This window comes from Chiloscyllium plagiosum, chromosome 15 (genome assembly GCF_004010195.1).
Source record: "Chiloscyllium plagiosum isolate BGI_BamShark_2017 chromosome 15, ASM401019v2, whole genome shotgun sequence".
Taxonomy (NCBI): Eukaryota; Metazoa; Chordata; class Chondrichthyes; order Orectolobiformes; family Hemiscylliidae; genus Chiloscyllium; species Chiloscyllium plagiosum.
In genome coordinates this window covers 2,773,506-2,795,541 of record NC_057724.1, presented here as the reverse complement: position 1 = coordinate 2,795,541, position 22,036 = coordinate 2,773,506, and the positions used below count along the sequence as shown (strand labels likewise).

Below are 22,036 nucleotides of genomic sequence, written 5' to 3'. Positions count from 1 at the left end.
TCTGTCAGAATGGGTATGTTTGTTAAAGATAAAGAAGTGATGACACAGCAGACTGATTGATGTAGGCCATACTGTAGGAGGGCAATGCAGTAGAAGAGGCAATGAACTGTCAGATTACGGGACAATGAAAGTCAGACTTGGTACAGGCTGGGGGAGGGAGAATGAAGGTCAGACATCAATGGTGCTGGTGATGGAGGGGGGAGGATGCTCACCTTGTTTGTTACTGTCATTTTTTTGACAGGATTCCATCTGCCTATATTTCATCCTGAACAAATGAAGGATGTCTGAGCCTCTCAAATGGTAACACCTCCTGAAAGTTGTCCCAATGTGAACCATTTGTTTTGGCTAATTAAAGAAATGTTGAAAACAACTAACTGCATTGGAGATTTGTGGGGCAGTTGGTTGTGTCAGTGCCTCTGAATCAGAAGCTCTGTTTCTGGAGTGAGAATTGAACCCAGGTGGAAAACAGTAGGCCATTCAGACCACTGAGCTGAAAATGTGTTGCTGGAACCGGGCAGCAGATCAGGCAGCATCCAGGGAACAGGAGAATCGACGTTTCGGGCATAAGCCCTTCTTCCTGAAGAAGGGCTTATGCCCAAAACGTCGATTCTCCTGTTCCCTGGATGCTGCCTGACCTGCTGCGCTGTTCCAGCAACACATTTTCAGCTCTGATCTCCAGCATCTGCAGACCTCACTTTCTCCATTCAGACCACTGAGACTGCTCTGCTATTCAATTAGGTCATAGCTGACATCTAGGTAAAAACAAGGACTGCAGATGCTGGACATCTACTTCAATGCCACTTTGCCAAAATCCCTGTATGTTAATAGTTGCCAAAAATCTATTGAATTCTGCCTTCAATAACTGAACTTCCATAACCTTCTGGGGTAGAGAGTTCTAGACATTCACATCCCACGAGTGAAGAAATTCCTCCTTATCTCAGTCTTAAATGACCTGCCCCTTTTCCTGCGATTACGTCCCCAGGTTCCTGACTCACCAGCCAAGGGCAACGATCTATCCCCATCCACACTGCCACGTCCTGTAAGAAATCTCAATGAGGTCCCAGTTCATTCTTCAAAGCCCAGCAAATACAGATTGCATATCCTCAATAATAAGACAATCCCACCAGCCCATGGATGAGTCTGGTGAACCTCTGTTGCACTCCCTCTCTAACAGGTATATCCTTCCTTAGATACAGAGAGTAATGTTGCACTCCCTCTCTAACAGGTATATCCTTCCTTAGATACAGAGAGTAAAAGTGTACACAATACTCCAGGTAAAGTCACAAAATCTCTCGATAACTGTGGCAGGAATATTATGCTGAAATCCCCATAGCGTAAAAGCCAAAATACAGTATGACTTTCTAAATGCTTGCCTCATTCAGGTGCTGAACAGTGTAGCTACAGGAACTGATCAAAGACTAAAATACTCTTTGGCAAGTAAGTCACTTCCTAACTCCCAAAGCCTGTCCAGAGGGAAAAGTATTCCTGTCTTGCCTGAATGAGGTGCAGGTCCATCCAGGAGAAAGCAGCTTGGTTGATTGGTATCACATCCACAAACATTCAGTCCCTCCATCACCAGCACTCAGTGTATACTATCCACTAGATGCACTTCATCAGAAGCACCTCGCAAAACCATCATCACTACCATCTAGAAGAACAAGGACTGTACATAAATGGGAGCGCCGTCATCTGCAAGTTTTCCTTTAAGTCGCACACCATCCTGACTTGGAAATATTTTGTCATTCCTTCAATGTCGCTGAGTCAAAATCCTTGGAGTGCCTCCCTAACAGCATATCAAGGACTGTAGTGGTTCATGAAGGCAGATCACCACTATCTTGTCCGGGCAACTAAGGACAAGCAATAAATTCTGGCCCAGCCAGTGATATCAGTGTCCAAGAATGAATATAAAATAAAGTCAATCGCTTTGATTTCTTGAGTCATTGAGATCTGCAGCACAGAAAAAGACCCTTCAGACCATCACTTGATTAGTTGTTATGATGACATTTGATTGGGAGAGTTTTCGTTATTGGTTATATGTTTCACTGGAACGAAATCTGAGCCCCAATCACTGTGAGCCCAGTAAAACACTCAATACTTCACACAAACTAATCTAATGCCACAAAAATCACTATTTCAACATTACAATTTCTTCTTATATTGGCATGGTATCAAATTACTCTGGAGCCAGAACATTTCAAGAAGTCCCAGATTTGGAAATTGTCCAATTTAAGAGTTTAGAACAGCCAGATTGTCAAAAAGAAGGCCATTCTGAAATGAATGATATAAAATAGGGACATATACCTCACGTACTGGCAGGCAGGAGATATGGCTGTGGGTATAAAAGCAGGTGACCAGGTATATTTAATCATTGTGGGACAGAAATTGGACCCTGCTCTTCCGGATTCATTGGGTATAAATAGAACACATGACAGAATTTTGTTCTTTAACCCAAGGAGGAGTTTATGGTACAGATTTGCTGGGCCAAGGGGAATTTACTATATTGTATGATTAGAGGAAACTGACAAACCTTTGACAGAATATTGGATCTAAGAGCAGGATGAGGAAATTCAGTCCCTCAAACCTGCTCTGCCATTCAAAAAGAACATCTTTGATCTGATTGTGGGCTGGCTCCATTTTGTTGTCTACATTCCTTGATTCCCTTGTCTATCAGAAATCTATTTCTCTCAGCCTTGCAGAGACTCAATGAGTTAGCCTTCACTACTCTTTGGAGGAGAATTCCAAACATATATAACGATCTGATACAAGAATTTCCTCGTCACTACCATCTTTAATAAGATAACCATTATTTTAAAATGCTTCCAAACCCCCACCAGTTTTACATTTTTCATCCTCCTAATATATTAACTCGCATGTGTGTGTGCGCGTGTGCATGGGATCCATGTTATGTGAGAGTGTATGTAGACTGTGTATAGGAGCATTTGTGGAGGGTATGGCTATGAGGGAATGTGTGGACTTGGGTTTGTGTCTGTCGGTGCGGGGGTTTTGTGTGCATGTGTGTTGGTGTGAGGGATGTATGTGCATGTATGTGTAGATGTCCACATTTTAGGCGAGTACTTTCGTTGTTTGAACTGCAGCAACCTGTGACACTTTAAAAGCAATGAAGTAAACGTCTCTACAATACTTGAAAATAAAATGAAATTTTAACAATCACCATGACAAGAAAAAATTATTAGCTCCAAAAACTGATAAGTCCCAGGGATCTGATGGCCTTCATCCTAGAGTCTTAAAATATATAACAGAGAAAATATAGCAGAAATGTCAAAGACATTGGTTAGAATCTTCCAAACTTCTTTAGATTGTGGAAGTTTCCAAGCAAATTTTCCCAGTAAAATTGAAAATATTACTGCTTTTTTCAAGAAAGGAGAAAGGCAGAAAGTTGGAAACTAGACTCCAATGAGCCTAGCCAGGGAAAGTGGCAGAATCCACAATTAAAGAGGTTACAACTGGATATTTGGAAAATTATAATGGAATCAGACAAAGTCAGCATGGTTCATTGACAGGGAAATTGTGTTTAAATTATTTATTAGAGTTTTTTTTTGAAGATGAAGGGGAACCAATCAGTGTGGTATACTTGGATTTCCAGAAGATGTTTGACAATTTCTTTTGAAGGAGATCCATATTTCTACCAACATCTGTGTGAAGGTGTGTCTCCTGACATCAAACCTGAGTAGTGAAGCAATAATCTCGAAAGTTGTGTCCTTTCCCTTGGCCCCTTCACTATTAAAGAAATTTTAAAAGATTCCTAACAAAGGGCTTTTGCCCGAAATGTCAATTTTCCTGCTCCACGGATGCTGCCTGACCTGCTGTGCTTTTCCAGCGCCACACTCTTGACTCTAATCTCCACATCTGCAGTCCTCACTTTTGCCTACTCTCTTCCTGTGCTTTTCCAGCGCCACACTCTTGACTCTAATCTCCAGCATCTGCAGTCCTCACTTTTGCCTCAGAAATTATCTCTGTCCATCTCTCGCACCAATTTCTTTCTTGTCTCATTTTGAAAGCTGCTCTTACATTTAAAAGAGTACAAATCAAAGTATGCAATATCACATATCCCTTTTAATACTTTTAGTAGATAAATCAGTGTCTCAACATCTGTTTCAGGTCATCCATAGATTCTCAATTCTGATGAACATGGCAGATCGTGTGTCATTTCATTCAGCATTCTTAAGCATCCTAAGTAGCAGCCATCAAAACAAGCAAAGTTCAAAATGAGCTTTTCTATAAATAGAACATAGAACATTACAGCGCAGTACAGGCCCTTTGGCCTTCGATTTTGCGCTGACCTGCGAAGCCAATCTCAAGCCCATCTAACCTACACTATTCCATTATCATCCATATGTTTATCCAATGACCATTTAAATGCCCTTAAAGTTGGCGAGTCTACGACTGTTGCGGGCAGTGCGTTCCATGCCCCTACTATTCTGAGTAAAGAAACTACCTTGGGTGGCACGGTGGCACAGTGGTTAGCACTGCTGCCTCACAGCGCCAGAGACCCGGGTTCAATTCCCGCCTCAGGCGACCGACTGTGTGGAGTTTGCACGTTCTCCCCGTGTCTGCGTGGGTTTCCTCCGGGTGCTCCGGTTTCCTCCCACACTCCAAAAATGTGCAGGTTAGGTGAATTGGCCATGCTAAATTGCCTGTAGTATTAGGTGCAGGGGTAAATGTAGGGGAATGGGTCTGGGTGGGTGCGCTTCGGCGGGTCGGTGTGGACTTATTTCCACACTGTAAGTAATCTAATCTAATCTACCTCTGGCATCTGTCCTATATCAATCACCCCTCAATTTAAAGCTATGTCCCCTTGTGCTAGCCATCGCCATTTGAGGAAAAAGGCTCTCACTGTCCACCATACCTAACCTTCTGATCATCTTATATGTCTCAATTACGTCACCTCTCAACCTTCTTCTCTCTAACGAAAACAGCCTCAAGTCCCTCACAGCCTTTCTTCGAAAGACCTTCCCTCTATGCCATGCAACATCCTAGTAAATTTTCTCTGAACCCTTTCCAAAGCTTCCACATCCTTCCGATAATGCAGTGACCAGAACTGTACACAATACTCCAAGTGCGGCTATACCAACGTTTTGTACAGCTGCAGCATGACCTCATGGTTCTTAAACTCAATCCATCTACCAATGAAAGCTAACACACTGTATGCCTCCTTAATAACCCTATCAACCTGGGTGACAACTTTCAAGGATCTATGTACCTGGACAGAGAGATCTCTCTGCTCATCTACACTACCAAGAATCTTACCATTCGCCCAGTAGTCTGCATTCCTGTTACTCCTTCCAAAGTGAATCACCTCACACTTTTCCACATTAAACTCCATTTGGCACATCTCAGCCCAGCTCTGCAGCTTATCTATGTCCCTTTGTAACCTACAACACCCTTCGACACTACCCACAACTGTACTGACCTTAGTGTCATCTGCAAATTTACTAACCCATCCTTCTATGGCCTCATTCAGGTCATTTATATAAATGACAAACAGCAGTGGACATAAAACAGATCCTTGCAGTACACCACCAGTAACTGAACTCCAGGATGAATATTTCCCATCACCCACCACCTTCTGTCTTTATTAGCCAATTTCCTATTCAAACCACTAAATCACCCTCAATTCCATGCCTCCATATTTTGTGCAATAAATCCAAGGAAAGACGACCAAGAATGCACAGCTATCACTCTCTCACAAACACACACTCACTTCTAACATAAAACAAGTGGCACAAATATTTATAATCCTCAAGTGGATAAGACAATTTATTTTTCTTTCATTCATTCAGGAACATGGCGTCAGTGCCTGGTCACTATTTATTATCCATTCCTCGTTGACCTGGAGAAGTTGGTGATGAGCTACCTTCTTGAAATGCAGCCGCCCATGTTCTGCAGATCGATCCACAATGCTGTTAGGGAGGGAGAACCAGGATTTTGACCCAATGACAATGAAGGAATAGTGGTATATTTCCCAGTCAGCATGGTGAGTGGCTTGAAGGGGATCTTGCAGATGGTGGTGTTCCCCTGTATATGCTGCCCTTGCCCTTCTAGACAGAAGTGGGCATGGATTTGGAAGATGCTGCCTAAAGAGCTTTGGTGAATTTCTGCTGTGCATCGTGTAGATGGTACACACTGCAGCTACTGAACGTCAGTGGTTGGAGGGTATGAAAGTATATGGATGTCATGCCAATAAATTGGGCTGCTTTGTCGTGAATGGTGTAAAGCTTCTTGAGTGATTTTGGAGCTCCACACATCCAGTAAGTGAGGAGTATTCTATTACATTCCTGACTGGTGCTGTGTAGATGTTCAACAGGCATTGAGGATTTAGGAGGTGAGTAACTTGCTACAGTACTCCTAAACTCTGAGCTGCTCTTGTGTTCACAGTATTCAAATGGCTCATCAGGTTGTGATGGATTGATTCTCTCTTGTTGGAGATGGCATTTGTGTGGCATGTATATTATTTTCCATTTGTCAGCCCAAATCTGGGCATTACCTAGTTCTTGTTGCTTCAATATCTGAGGAGTCGCAAATGGTGCTGAACAGGGTATATTCACCAGTGATCATCTGACTCTATGATGGAGGTCATTGATGAAGTCACTTGTGGAGGTGTATCAAGCTTGGGCACAAGGTGTTAATAAAGATTAAGATCCAGTATTGAGCTGGGCATTGGGCACTCATGGCAAGGGAACAAAGCCATCCTTGACAGCACTGAATGTGGGTCCCAGAAATGCAACCGAAACCACATAGCACATTCCTGCGACTTAGCTAAGTCAGTGCTCTCCACCAGAAGTACACTAATTCACTATTCTGCTCAAGGTTTCAAATTGAACAGGGACGAGGCAAGTTTGACAAAACCACAAATACTGCAGCAAAACATTAATGGGAAATGACCAGGATGGAAATTACATTCTTGGGCTTCTCACCTTGTGTTGTGTAAGGACTTTAGGATCCTGGAGCAACATTGTGATGATGCCAATCGAGTTGTTAGTTAGGAATGTTTGGAATGGAATAGATAAGAATCCAATAGGTAGGAATAGAGTAGCATGATGGTTAGAAGACAGAAATATATAAACAGAACTGTCCAGCAATACAACAGTCAGAGCCTGGTATATGACAGATTACCATATGTAAGAGTATTTAGTATTAACACAATACAACTAGCATGCTAACAGACAGCTCTTAAACATAGAAAGACAGAAAACAAGTGCAGAAATAGGCCATTCAGCTCTTCAAGCCTGAACCACTGATCAATATGATTATGCAATCTCAGTATCGCATTCCCGGCGCCTCACTATATCCCTTGATTCCTTTAACAGCGAGGGCCATATCCAGCTCCCTCTTGAAAATATCTAACGAGCTGGCCCTAAAAGCTTCCTGCGTGAGAGAATTCCACAGGTTCACATCTTTCTGAGTGAAGAAATTCTTCCTCATCTCAGTCCTGAATGCCTTACACCTTATTCTTAGACTGTGGCCGCTAGTTCTGGACTTTGACAACATTGGGAACATTCTTCCCACATCTAACCTGTCCAGTACCATCAGAATTTTGTATGTTTCTATTAGATTCCCCCTCATCCTTCTAAATTCCAGCAGATACAAGCCCAGTCAATCCAGTCTTTCCTCATATGTCAGTCCTGCTACCCTAGGAATCAGTCTGGTGAAGCTTGGCTGGACTCCCTCAGTAGCAAGAATGTTATTTCTCAGACTAGGAGACCAAACCTGCACACAATACTCAAGGTGTGGCCTCACCAAGGCCCTGTATAACCGCAGCAAGTCATCCTTACTCTGATACTCAAATCCTCTCACTATGAAGACCACATGTCATGTGAGGTCTTGCATTTTGGAAAGTCAAATTAAGGTAGGAGTTTTATGGTGAATATTAGGACATTAGTGTAGTGGAACAGAGGGACCTTAGAGTACAGGTGCACAGTTCACTGAAATTGGAGTTACAGGTAGACAGGGTAGTGATGGAGGCTTTTGGCACACTGGCCTTCATCAGTCAGGATATTGAGCACCAAAGTTGGGAAGTTATGTTGCAGTTGTCTGCGATGTTTGTGAGGCCATTGGAGTATTATTGTGTTCAGTTTTGGTCACCTTGCTATAGGAAAGATATTATTAAACTGGAAAGAGTGCAGAGGAAATTTACAAAGATGTTGCCAGAACTCAATGGTCTGAGCTATAGGAAGAGGTTGGACAAGCTAGGGCTTTTTTCTTTCAAGCATAGGAGGCTGGGGGGGGGGGGGGGGGGAAGAGTGTATACAATCATGAGAGGCCTGGACAGGGTGAATGAACTCAGTCTTTTTCCTAGGGTTGGTGAATTGAAGACTAGAGGGCATCAGTTTAAGGTTAGAGGGGAAAGAATAAAAGGGAATCTGAAGGGCAAATCTTTTACACAAAAGGTTGGCACACGTATGGAATGAGCTGCCAGCGGAAGTGGTTGAGGTGAGTACATTAACAACATTTAGGGCATTTGGACAAACACATGGATACGAAAGGATTAGAAGGATATGGGCTAAGTGCAGGGAAATGGAGTTAGCGAGAATGTCATTTTGGTAGGCGTGGACCAGTTTGGGCCAAAGGGCCTGTCTCCATGATGTAGGACTCTATGACTAGTTTTCCTCACTGCCTGTGGCACCTACATTCTGCAGCACCTTCAGTGACTGTTCCACCATGGCAGCCCGATCTTGCTGCATCTCGCCTTTTCCTGAACTGCCACCATTCAGATGGTAATCTGCTTCCCTGCTTTTGCCACCAAAGTGGATAACCTCACATTTATCCACATTATATTACATTTGCCAAGTATGTGCCCTCCCAGGCAGTCTGTTCAAGTCACTTTTCAAACCTCTTGGCACCATCCTCACAATACACACTGCCACCAGCTTAGTGCCATTCCTTTGTCCAAATCATGAATGTCTATTGTAAACAGATGGGGTCCCAGCTCTGAACTCTGCAGTACCCCACTCATTACTGCCTGCCACTTAGAAAAGGACCCATTTATTCCAACTCTCTGCTTCCAGTCTGTCAAGCAGTTCTCTACCCACGTCAATATATTACCTCAATACTATGAACTTAACTTTTCTTTACTAATCTGTTATGTGGAACCTTGTCAAAATCCTTTTGAAAGTCCAGATACATGACATCTCCTGAATCACCCTTGCCAACTCTACTGGTCACATCCTCAAAATATTCCAGAAGATTTGTCAAACATGATTTCGTTTTAGTGAATCCATGCTGACTAGGACCAACTCTGTCACTGCTTTCCAAACACTTAGCTATTACATCCATAATAATTGACTCCAGCATTCCTCCCCCACCCCCACCGATGTCAGACTAAATGATCTTTAATTCCCTATTTTCTCTCTTCCTCCTTTTTTAAAGAGTGGGGTTATATTAGCTATCCTCCAGTCCATTTAAACTCGTACAGAATCAACAGAATGCTGGAAAATGATACCAATGCATTTGCCATTTCTAGGGTCATCTCCTTAAGTAGTCTGGGATGCAGAGCATCAGGCCCTGGAGATTTATCAGGTTTTAATTCCATCAGTGTCCCCAGTCCCATTTCCTGATGAATAAAGATTCCCTTCAGTGCCTCCTTCAAGCTTGACCCTCTGCCCACTAGCATTTCTGGAAAGTTATTTGTGTCCTCCTTAGAGGACATGCATCCAAAATAGTTGTTCAATTGGTCTACCATCTCTTTGTTGTCTATCATGAAATCACCTGATTTTAACTGAAGGGACCTACATTTGTCTCCTTAATCTTTCTCTCTTTGCATATTTATAGAGGCTTAATGTTTCCCTCTCCTTGCCTTGCCACAAATGTACACATAAAACTATACCCGTAAAATTGAGGTTTATGGGAACTCACCCAATGAAGTTCAACGGAGTGTTATGAGGCTCACCTTCAGCTCCTGAACTTCCATGGCTTTTCTGCCATCCCATGGCCAGCTCCGCTTGGTAAAGTAGTTCACGGTCGCAAATTCAATCAGTGCCGAGAATACAAATGCGTAGCAGACGGCAATAAACCAATCCATGGCTGTTGCATAGGCAACCTTGGGTAAGGAGTTCCTGGCACTGATACTCAGGGTTGTCATGGTCAGCACTGTGGTGACTCCTGTAAAATAAAACACTTTCATAAGACCTGTTGAATCGAAGGCATCTGGATGGGTATATGAATAGGGAGGGTTTGGAGGGATATGGGCTGTGTGTTGGCAAGTGGGACCAGATTGGGTTGGGATAGGAATGGACGACTTGGACCGAAGGATCTCTTTCCGTGCTGTACATCTCTATGACTCAAGTGGATTCCTTAATAATTACCATGGTGATAAGAACTTCATTTGTGATTCATGTCTGAGTGGTTTTGATAACAACAAACTCATTAAAATTATTAATTTGATCTTCCATTTATATGAAATAACATGCAAATATTCACAATCACAGAATCACAAAATTGTTACAGCATAGAAGGAGGCCATTCGTTCCATTGTGACCGCATCCACTTTTCAAATGAACATCATCGCCTCATGCCAATCTTCATTTCCCCATGTCCCTGCACATATTTACTCTCCAAATAATCATTCAATGCCCTTTTGAATACTTAATTGAACTTGCCTCGATCACATTTCCAGACAGTGCATTCCAGACCCAAATTACTTGATGTGTGAAAAAATAATCCTCATTTCACTCTTGCTTTAAAGCTTTTCCCTCATTGACTTGGTATTTCCATGATTGGGAACAATTTCCTTTTGTCTACTCTTAACTAGCCTGCTAACAATTTGGAAAACCCTTACCAAGTCTCTTCTCAGCCTTCTCTCCAGGGAGAAGATTCCCAACTTCTTCAATTTATCCTCATGGCTAAAGATTCTCAATTCTGGAGTAATTCTACAAAATTGTGGATGCACTCTCTTAATCCCTCCCTAACACCACTGTCGGTGAAATTACATCACATGCGCTGCAGTGGTTCAAAACGCAGCTCACCACCACCTCTCCTGGGCAATGAGGGAGATGCATTGGGTAATAAACGCTGACCCAGCCAGACCACCCTCATCTCTTAAACTGATAAAAGAAATGTTACTTGCAGAACACAAATAATTTCTGAGTTATTCCCTCTGTGATACAGGCTTTGCTTATCACACAAAAAGTTCCTTGAACCCTGAAGGATAAAACTTCTTTTTACTTTGCTTTTCAAAACTGTCCATTGTTCAGTTGCAGAGGCAAGATTAAGATTTCCTCTTCTCTCATATTTGTTCCTACACCAAAAATGTTAAAGGAGAGTTGGGTTATATTCACTCTTACAATCATTCAACAACTTTCAAGAAGTTATGAAATTTGTTAGCATGCTGAATGATTGAAAGGGTCAATTCCTTGAACCACAGCTAAAGCTCATCTTTGAAAGATTGGCATAGTGTCACAGGCACCACCATCAGCCTGACAGTGCTCTCTCGAGTGCTCCATTCCGAGAGCACCCTCTGGGACTCTCCATTCCTCTCAGACTGTACCAGTCTCCCGTAACACACCATCTTCTGTAGCTATATTCTCTTGAGACCATTTCATTTCCCTCTTATCCATTAAAATCTTCTCAATGCCCATCTGATTGATCAGCCTTTCAAATCTGGCCTGGCTTCTATTTTCGTTTGGATTCTGCCCCTGTGAAGTTTTGCATATGAATCTGAGAGGGTTAATATTTGATTGAGTGCAATAAACAGCACGCATTCTGTCATGAGGACCTCTTGAAAGGGTAAAATAGAACCTTGTGAGAGTCAAACTTGAGGCAAGGTCCTTCCAACAGACTTTGAAAACGTTTTCTAACCAACCTGTTCAGAAATATTAATACAGACATCTGGGGCAGGTGGGGCTTGAACCCAGGCCCACCTGGTTCAATGACTTGGACACTACCACAGCAACACTTTTCCAAAGTCTTTGACACACTGTACAGCCTATTCTTACAGCATTAAAATAGTGCAGAGATGCAAAACATGTTGTTTACTCTGCAATCCTTGCCTTGTTTGACCAGGAAGTGATTACCCTCAGATTCACTCAATCACATAAGCCCCTGAAGAAACCACACATTTAGATTTAAGCTACACTAAAGAATCCTCAAACTTAGAAAATATGATTGGCAGCACGAACAAACATGAAGCCATTTTCTTCTATCTCTCAGACTTCGTACAAAGGTTGTTGGGTGAGAAGCTGAAAAACGATTTCAGGATTCAAACGAGTCCTAATTGTCCTGGAAACTCCAAGAGAAGAGGACTAATCTCCCCAGACTGTGAATAACACCATAACTGGGCAGGACTTGCCTTTCCTATGGGGGTTTGTGAACCTGTTCAATAAATTGGTCAGCAGGACGGAAGAGATCCGACCAGTAAGACTCATTTTTGGAGAAGAGATTAGAGTGGTGCTGGAAAAGCACAGCAGGTCAGGCAGCATCCGAGGAGCAAGAAAACTGACATTTCAGGCAAAATCCTTCATCTGGAATCTTGGTGAAGGGCTTTTGCCCGAAACAATGATTTTCCTGCTCCTCGGATGCTGCCTGACCTGCTGTGCTTTTCCAGCACCACTCTAATTTTGACTCTGATCTCCAGCATCTGCAGTATTCACTTCCACTTCATTTTTGGAGCAGTTGAGACTGTTGATAGCAACTACAGCTAGTTACAGGCATATCCATATGATGAGCTCAACCAGCTATCTATGTGGCTCTTATTTTCCACCAATGACAAATAATTTGCTCTCCAGGATGTGAGTAGTAAAAACATAATCTCTAATCTTCCATTTAATTGAACTCAATTATGTAATTTACTATGGTGAGACTTAAGGTTACAACTCATGGGTTACAGGTTTATCAGATGATCTTTTACAAAAAGACAAAAATATTTGAGCTGCCCCTTATATGTGGCTTAGGTCAAGTTCAAACATTTTAATGTGACAGTTCTCCTCTTTGATTTCTAGCCAGATTGCAGGTGGAGCTTTGAGCAAACCCATGGTTCGTTGTAAATCTGTGATAATTCCTTGTGAAGTTGAAGCCACCGGTTTAAATCTCAACATAGAACACAGAACAGTACAGCACACATACAGGCCCTTCAGCCCACAATGTTGTGCCAAACATGATGCCAATTTAAACTAACCTTTTATGTCTACCCTTGGTTCATATCCCTCCACTCCTTGCATAATCATGTGTTTATTTAAATGTCCTTTAAACGCCCCTATTGTATCTGTCTCCACCACCAACCTTGGCAGCGCATTCCAGACTCTGACCACCTTTGCCCTTCACATCTCCTTTGAACTTTTCCCCCTTTCATGCCCCCTAGTATTAGACGTTTCAACTCTGGGAAAAAGATTCTAACCGTCAACCCCATCTATGCATCTCATAATTTTATTGACCTCGATCAAGTTTCCCCTCAATCTCTGCTGCTCCAGAGAGAACAACCTGTGTTTTTCCAGTGTCTCCTTATAGCTCATACTCTCAATCCAGGCAACATTCTGATAGATCTCTTGTGCACCCTCTACAAAGTCTCTACATCCTTCCTATAATGTGATGACCAGAATTGAGTGCAATACTCTAAGTATGGCCTAACCAAAGTCTTAGTAATAACAGTAGTCATAATATATTATGAAGTGGAACTCAGTCAACATCAGAGTAAGCTTTTCAGGTGTAGTACCTGTGCATCGCTAAGCCCAAAGTCGTAAAAAATAAGTCTTGTTCTCATAAATTGCACATGTGAAATAAGAGTTGATTTTCATCTGCCAGCAGTGTCACAGAAGGAGGTATTAGGTAACTGATGGATTCTGAATGTCTGGTATAGGAGTGTGATTTTCCTGGATTGAATGGAGTTTAGGTGTAAACAAACAACAGTGTTGGCTGATCACTTGCCCTCAGACCACTCAAGATACCTCTTCTTAAGAAGGTCTTCCCTCACCTACCAGTTTACCTACTCTCATCAGATACCAGTGTGGCTAGTGAAGAAGGCTTTGACACACTGACCTTCAGCCAGGCCAGTGAATATAGAAGCTGGGAAGTTATTTTGCAGTTGCACAGGACATTGGTGAGGGCACACTTCGAATACCATGTTCAGTTTGGTCACCTTGCTATAGGTGTTGTTACTAAGCTGGAAAGAGTGCAGAAGAAAGTTACAAGGATGTTGCCAGGACTCAAGGGTCTGAGTTATAGGGAGAGGTTGGACAAGCTAGGACTTTTTTTCTTTACAGCACAGGAGACTGAGGAAGGATCTTATTGACGTGTATAAGACCATGTGAGGCATGAATAGAGTGACTGCACTCAGTCTTTTTCTCAAAGTTGGGGAATTGAGGACGAGAGGGCATCAGTTTAAAGTTAGAGGGGAAAGAATAAAAAGGAACCTGTGGGGCAACATTTTTACACAGAGGGTGGTACACATATGGAATGAGCTGCCAGCAGAAGTGGTTGAGGCAGGTACCCAACAACATTTGAAAGTCATTTTGAAACATGGATAGGAAAGGTGGAGAAGGATATGGGCCAAGTGCAGGGAAATGGGATTAGCGTTGATAGACATTTTGGTCAGTATGGACTAGTTTGGGCCAAAGGGCCTGTTTCCATGCTGTAGGAGTCCATGACTCTATGACTCTAAGCCTGCCTTCCAAGTAAATCCTAGCCTTTTCAATCTTTCCTCATAGCTGCATTCTTCAAGCACTGGCCACATTCTTATCAATCTTCTCTGTACTCTTGCTTGAACAATAATTTCCTTCCTGTAACATGGTAACCAGGGCCAGATAGGTTGACTAAAGTGGAGGCCATATTGGATTTGGTGATTGGCAATGAACCGGGTCTCAGATCACTCAGTAGGAGGGCTTTTTGGTGATAGTTATCACAGCTCCCTCACCTTTACTATAATCATGGAAAGGGATAGGAGCAGACAGTATAGGAAAGTAGTTAATTGGGGGAGGGGGAATTACAATGCAACTAGACAGGAACTGTGGAGTATATGTTGGGAACAGATATTCTCAGAGAAATGCACAACAGAAATGTGGAGGTGGTTTAGGGAGCACTTGCTGAGAGTACTGGATATATTTGTCCCACTGAAGCAAAATAAGGATGGTAGGGTGAAGGAATCTTGGATGACAAGAGATATGGAACATCTAGTCAAGAGGAAGAAGGATGTTAACTCAAGGTTGAGGAAACAAGGATCAGACAGGGCTCTACAGGGTTACAAATCAGGAATGATTCCTGAAGAAGGGCTCATGCCCGAAACGTCGATTCTCCTACTCTTTGGATGCTGCCTGACCTGCTGCGCTTTTCCAGCAACACATTTTCAGCTCTGATCTCCAGTATCTGCAGTCTTCACTTTCTCCCAGAGTGAGGGTAAGGCCAATCAGGATAGTGGAGGAAAGTTGTGCCTGGAGTAGGAAGAAGTAGGGGAGGTCCTTAATGAATACTTTGCTTCAGTATTCACTAGTGAGAGGGACATTGTCATTTGGGAGGACAATGTGAAACAGGCTGATATGCTCAAACAGGTTGATGTTAAGAAGGAGGATTTGCTGAAAATTTTGAAAACCATAAGGATAGATACATCCCCCGGGCCAGACGGGATATACCCAAGGTTACTATGGTAAGTGAGGGAAGAGATTGCTGCACCTTTGGCGATGATCTTTGCATCCTCACTGTCCACTGGAGTAGTGCCAGATGACTAGAAGGTGGCAAATGTTATTCCCTTGTTCAAGAAAGGGAATATGGATAATCCTGGGAATTACAGAGAAGTCAGTCTTATGCTGATGGTGGGCAAAGTATTGGCGAGGATTCTGAGAGACAGGTTGTATGATTATTTGGAAAAGCATAGCTTGATTAGAGATAGTCAGCATGGCTTTGTGAGGGGCAGGTATTGCCTCACAAGCCTTTTTGAGTTCTTTGAGGATGTGACAAAACACATTGATGAAAGTACAGCAGTGGATGTGATGTACATGGATTTTAGCAAGGTGTTTGATAAGGTTCTCCATTGTAGATTAGATCAGATTAAATCCCCCACAGTGTGGAAACAGGCACTTTGGCCCAACTAGTCCACACCGACCCTCCGAAGAGTAACCCACCCAGACCCATTTCCCTCTGACTAATGCACCTAACACTACGGGCAATTTAGCATGGCCAATTCACCTGACCTGCACATCTTTGGACTGTGGGAGGAAACCAGAGCACCCAAAGGAAACCCACGCAGACACGGGGAGAATGTGCAAACTCTACACAGGCAGTTATCTGAGGTTGGAATCGAACCCGGGACCCTGGTGCTGTGAGGCAGCAATGCTAACCACTGAGCCACTGTGCCGCCCTCATTCAGACAGTAAGGAGGCATGGGATACAGGGATATTTGGCTGTCTGGACACAGAATTGACTGGCCCATAGAAGACAGAGGATGGTAGTAGATGGAAAGTGTTCAGCCTGGAGCTCGGTGACCAGTGGTGTGCACAGGGATCTGTTCTGGGACCTCTGCTCTTGATGATTTTTATAAATGATTTGGATAAGAAGATGGAAGGGGGAGTTAGTAAGTTTCTGATGACATGATGGTTGGTGGAGTTGTGGACAGTAAAGAGGGTTGTGGTAGGATTGACATTGAAAGGATGTAGAGCTGGGCTGAGAAGTGACAGATGGAGTTCAATTGGGAAAAGTGTGTAGTGATTTATTTTGGAGGTCAAATTTGAATGCAGATTACAGAGTTAAAGGCAGAGGTCTTGGCAGTGTGGAGGAACAGAAGGTTCCATGTCCATAGATCCCTCAAAATTGCCACCCATGTTGACAGGGTTGTTACGAAGGTGTATGGTGTGTTTGCTTTTATTAGCAGGGAGATTGAGTTTAAGAGCCACAAGGTTATGCTGCCCTAGTCAGACCACACTTAGAATATTGTGTTCCATTTTGGTTATCTCATTAGAGTATAGGAAGAATGTGGAAACTTTAGAACGGGTACAGGATTCTGCCTGGACTGGAGTTCATGTCTTATGAAGAAAGGTTGAGGGAGCTAAGGGTTTTCTCACTGGAGTGAAGAAGGATGAGAGGTGACTTGATTGAGGTGTACACTATGATGAGAGGCATAAACAGAGTGGATAGCCAAAGACTTTTTCCCAGGGAGGAAATGGCTATCATGAGGGGGCATGACTTTAATGTAATTAGAGGAAGGTTTCGGGGAGATTTCAGAGGTAGGTTCTTTACACAGAGAGTGTTGGGTGCATGGAATGCATTTCCAGCAGTGGTAGTAGAGTCAGATACATTAGGGATATTTAAGTGACACTTGAATAGGCAAATGGATGAAAGTAAAATGTAGGACGTGTAAGTTAATTTGATCTTAGAGTAGGATAAAAGGTCGGCATAACATGGAGGCACGAAGGGCCTGTACTGTGCTGTACTGTTCAATGTTCAATGTACACAAAACTCCAGCTGTGGTCTAGCCAGGGTGAAGGCAAGATGGCGACCGAGAAGAACGCTTCAGCTGGAGCTCCTCTGCTCCTCCGGTAGTTTTCTTTCTCTCTTTTCTAATCTTTTCTGGAATGTCTTTTTTTTCAAACATTTACCTTCTTAAACTTATCTGGAGAGGAATGGAGAAGTCAACTCCAAGACCAGAGGCCATCAGAGGCAAGTCCCAGATCAGGCTAGCAAGAGAGGCTTGTCATGGGGACACCATTCCCAGAGATGTATCCTGGACTTGAAGCTGCCTCGGGCAGGTGTGTCCCGGACTGGATCCTAGCACAGGGAGACAAGTCCCAGGCTGGAGCCTGGCGTGGGGAGGTATGTCCCGGTCTGGATTCTGGCGCAGGGAGGTGTGTCCCAGACTGGATTCTGGCGCAGGGAGGTGTGTCCCAGAATGGATTCTGGCACGGGGATGTGGGTCCCGGAATGGATTCTGGCACGGGGATGTGGGTCCCGGAATGGATTCTGGCACGGGGATGTGTGTCCCGGAATGGATTCTGGCGCTGGGAGTTCTGTCCCGGACTGGACTCTGGCACGGGGATGTGTGTCCCAGAGTGGATTCTGGCACAGGGCAGTGTGTCCCGGATTGGTGTCTGGCGCGGGGAGGCGAGTCCCAGATTGGAGCCTGGTGCGGGGTGGCCAGTCCCAGACTGGATCCTGGCACGGAACGGTGCGTCCCGGACTGGATTCTGGCACAGGGAGTTCTGTCCCGGACTGGACTCTGGCGCGGGAAGGTCTGTCCCGGATTCGATTCTGGCGCGGGAAGGTGTGTCCCAGACAGGATTCTGGAGCGGGGAGGTGTGTCCCAGACTGGATTCTGGAGCGGGGTTGTATGTCCTGGAAGGGATTCTGGCACAGGGCAGTGTGTCCCGGATTGGTGTCTGGCACAGGGAGGCGAGTCCCAGATTGGATTCTGGTGCGGGGAGGTTTGTCCCGGACTGGACTCTGGCACAGGGAGGCGTGTTCTGGATTGGAGTCTGGCGCGGGGAGGGGTGTCCCAGATTGTAGTGTGGCGCGGATAAGTGTGTCCCGGACTGAATTCTGGCACGGGGAGGTGTGTCCCGGAATGGATTCTGGCGTGGGGAGGTGTGTCCCGGTCTGGATTCTGGCGCAGGGTGGCCAGTCCCAGACTTGATTCTGGCGCGGGGAGGTCTGTCCTGGACTGGACTCTGGCACGGGGAGGTATGTCCCACACTGGAGCCTGGTGCGGGGAGGAGTGTCCCAGATTGTAGTGTGGCGCAGATAAGTGTGTCCCAGACTCGATTCGGCCGCGGGGAGGTGTGTCCCGGTCTGGACTCTGGCACGGGGAGGTCTGTCCCAGATTGGATTCTGGAGCGGGGATGTGTGTCCCAGAATGGATTCTGGCACAGGGCAGTGTGTCCCGGATTGGTGTCTGGCACAGGGAGGCGAGTCCCAGATTGGATTCTGGAGCGGGCATGTATGTCTCGGACTGGATTCTGGCACGGGGAGGTCTGTCCTGGACTGGATTCTGGCGCGGGGAGGTCTGTCCTGGACTGGATTCTGGCGCGGGGAGGTGTGTCCCGGATTGATGTCTGGCGCGGGGAGGTGTGTCCCGGATTGATGTCTGGCACGGGGTGGCCAGTCCCAGACAGTATTCTGGCGCGGGGATGTCTGTCCTGGACTGGATTCTGGAGCGGGGTTGTGTGTCCCGGATTGATTCTGGAGCGGGGAGGTGTGTCCCAGACTCGAATCTGGAGCGGGGAGGTGTGTCCCAGAATGGATTCTGGAGCGGGGAGGTGTGTCCCGGAATGGATTCTGGCGAAGGGATGGCCAGTCCCAGACTGGATTCTGGCACGGGGAGGTCTGTCCCGGACTGGACTTTGGCGAGGGATCGCCAGTCCCAGACTGGATTCTGGCACGGGGTGGTCTGTCCCGGACTGGATTCTGGCGCGGGGAGGTGTGTCCCAGATTGTATTCTGGAGCGGGGAGGTGTGTCCCGGAATGGATTCTGGCACAGGGCAGTGTGTCCCGAATTGGTGTCTGGCGCGGGGAGGCGAGTCCCAGATTGGATTCTGGCGCGGGGAAGTGTGTCCCGGACTAGATCCTGGTGCGGGGAGGTGCGTCCCGGATTGGATTCTGGCGCAGGGAGGTCTGTCCCAGACTGGACTCTGGCGCGGGAAGGTGTGTCCCACAATGGAGCCTGGCGCGGGGAGTTGTGTCCTGGATTGGATTCTGGCACGGGGAGGTGTGTCCCAGACTCGATTCTGGAGCGGGGATGTGTGTCCCGGAATGGATTCTGGTGCGGGGAGGTGCGTCCCGGATTGGATTCTGGCGCAGGGAGGTCTGTCCCAGACTGGACTCTGGCGCGGGAAGGTGTGTCCCACAATGGAGCCTGGCGCGGGGAGTTGTGTCCTGGATTGGATTCTGGCACAGGGAGGTGTGTCCCAGACTCGATTCTGGAGCGGGGATGTTGTGCAGGTCAGGTGAATTGGCCATGCTAAATTGCCCGTAGTGTTAGGTATGGGGTAAATGTAGGGGTTTAGGTGGGTTGCGTTTCGGCGGATCGGTGTGGACTTGTTGGGCCGAAGGGCCTGTTTCCACACTGTAAGTAATCGAATCTAATCGAGTCCCGGTCTGGATGCTGGCGCGGGGTGGCCAGTTCCAGACTGGATTCTGGGACGGGGAGGTCTGTCCCAGACTGGATTCTGGCACGGGGAGGTCTGTCCCGGACTGGATTCTGGCACAGGGAGGTGTGTCCCGGAATGGATTCTGGCACAGGGCAGTGTGTCCTGATTTGGTGTCTGGCGCGGGGAGGCGAGTCCCAGATTAGATTCTGGTGCGGGGAGGTTTGACCCGGACTGGATTCTGGCACGGGGAGGTGTGTTCCGGATTGGAGTCTGGTGCGGGGATGTGTGTCCCAGATTGGATTCTGGCACAGGGCAGTGTGTCCCGGATTGGTGTCTGGCGCGGGGAAGCGATTCCCAGACTGGATTGTGGCGCGGGGAAGTGTGTCCCGGACTGGACTCTGGCACAGGGAGGTCTGTCCCGGACTGGATTCTGGAGCGGAAAAGAGTGTCACAGACTGGATTCTGGCACAGGGAGGTGTGTCCCGGATTGGATTCTGGCACGGGGAGGTGTGTCCCAGATTGTATTCTGGAGCGGGGATGTGTGTCCCGGATTGTATTCTGGAGCGGGGATGTGTATCCCGGAATGGATTCTGGCACAGGGCAGTGTGTCCCGAATTGGTGTTTGGCGCGGGGATGCGAGTCCCAGATTGGATTCTGGCGCGGGGAAGTGTGTCCCGGACTAGATCCTGGTGCGGGGAGGTGCGTCCCGGATTGGATTCTGGGAAGGGTGTGTATGTCCCAGACTGGATTCTGGCGCTGGGAAGGTGTGTCCCACAATGGAGCCTGGCGCGGGGAGTTGTGTCCTGGATTGGATTCTGGAGCGGGGAGGTGTGTCCCGGACTGGATTCTGGAGCGGGGAGGTGTGTCCCAGACTCGATTCTGGAGCGGGGAGGTGTGTCCCGGAATGAATTCTGGCACAGGGTGGTCTGTCCCGGACTGGACTTTGGCGAGGGATGGCCAGTCCCAGACTGGATTCTGGCACGGGGTGGTCTGTCCCGGACTGGACTTTGGCGAGGGATCGCCAGTCCCAGACTGGATTCTGGAGCGGGGAGGTGTGTCCCGGAATGGATTCTGGCGAGGGATGGCCAGTCCCGGACTGGATTCTGGCGCGGGGATGTGTGTCCCGGATTGTATTCTGGAGCGGGGAGGTGTGTCCTGGAATGGATTCTGGCACAGGGCAGTGTGTCCCGAATTGGTGTCTGGCGCGGGGAGGCGAGTCCCAGATTGGATTCTGGCGCGGGGAAGTGTGTCCCGGACTAGATCCTGGTGCGGGGAGGTGCGTCCCGGATTGGATTCTGGCGCAGGGAGGTCTGTCCCAGACTGGACTCTGGCGCGGGAAGGTGTGTCCCACAATGGAGCCTGGCGCGGGGAGTTGTGTCCTGGATTGGATTCTGGCACGGGTAGGTGTGTCCCAGACTGGATTCTGGAGCGGGGATGTATGTCCCAGAATGGATTCTGGCACAGGGCAGTGTGTCCCGGATTGGTGTTTGGCGCGGGTAGGCGAGTCCCAGATTGGATTCTGGTGCGGGGTGGCCAGTCCCAGACTGGATCCTGGCACAGGACGGTGTGTCCCAGTCAGGAGCTTGGCACGGGAAGGTGTGTCCCGGTCTGGATTCTGGCGTGGGGAGGTCTGTCCCAGACTGGATTCTGGCGTGGGGAGGTGTGTCCCCACGCCAGGGCGGCACGGTGGCACAGTGAAGGGCAGCACGGTGGCACAGTTTAAGGGCGGCACGGTGGCACAGTGGTTAGCACTGCTGCCTCACAGCGCCAGAGACCCAGGTTCAATTCCCGCCTCAGGCGACTGTCTGTGTGGAGTTTGCACGTTCTCCCCGTGTCTGCGTGGGTTTCCTCCGGGTGCTCCGGTTTCCTCCCACAGTCCAAAAATGTGCAGGTCAGGTGAATTGGCCATGCTAAATTGCCCGTAGTGTTAGGTATGGGGTAAATGTAGGGGTTTAGGTGGGTTGCGTTTCGGCGGATCGGTGTGGACTTGTTGGGCCGAAGGGCCTGTTTCCACACTGTAA

General features: G+C 46.6%; 1 protein-coding gene across 5 annotated transcripts in view; it reads right to left on the bottom strand.

Moving 5' to 3' along the window:
• LOC122557046 (gamma-aminobutyric acid receptor subunit alpha-3-like) overlaps positions 1-22,036 on the bottom strand; it is a 253,902-nt gene that overhangs the window by 1,338 nt on the left and 230,528 nt on the right. For 4 of the 5 annotated variants that reach the window (XM_043704284.1, XM_043704283.1, XM_043704285.1 and 1 more), the window contains one exon: positions 9,908-10,119. In XM_043704284.1, coding sequence (XP_043560219.1) covers positions 9,908-10,119 — 212 coding nt within the window. Of the gene's footprint in view, positions 1-9,873; positions 10,120-22,036 lie in introns of all 5 variants that reach the window. The other variant, XM_043704287.1, reaches the window with a different exon arrangement.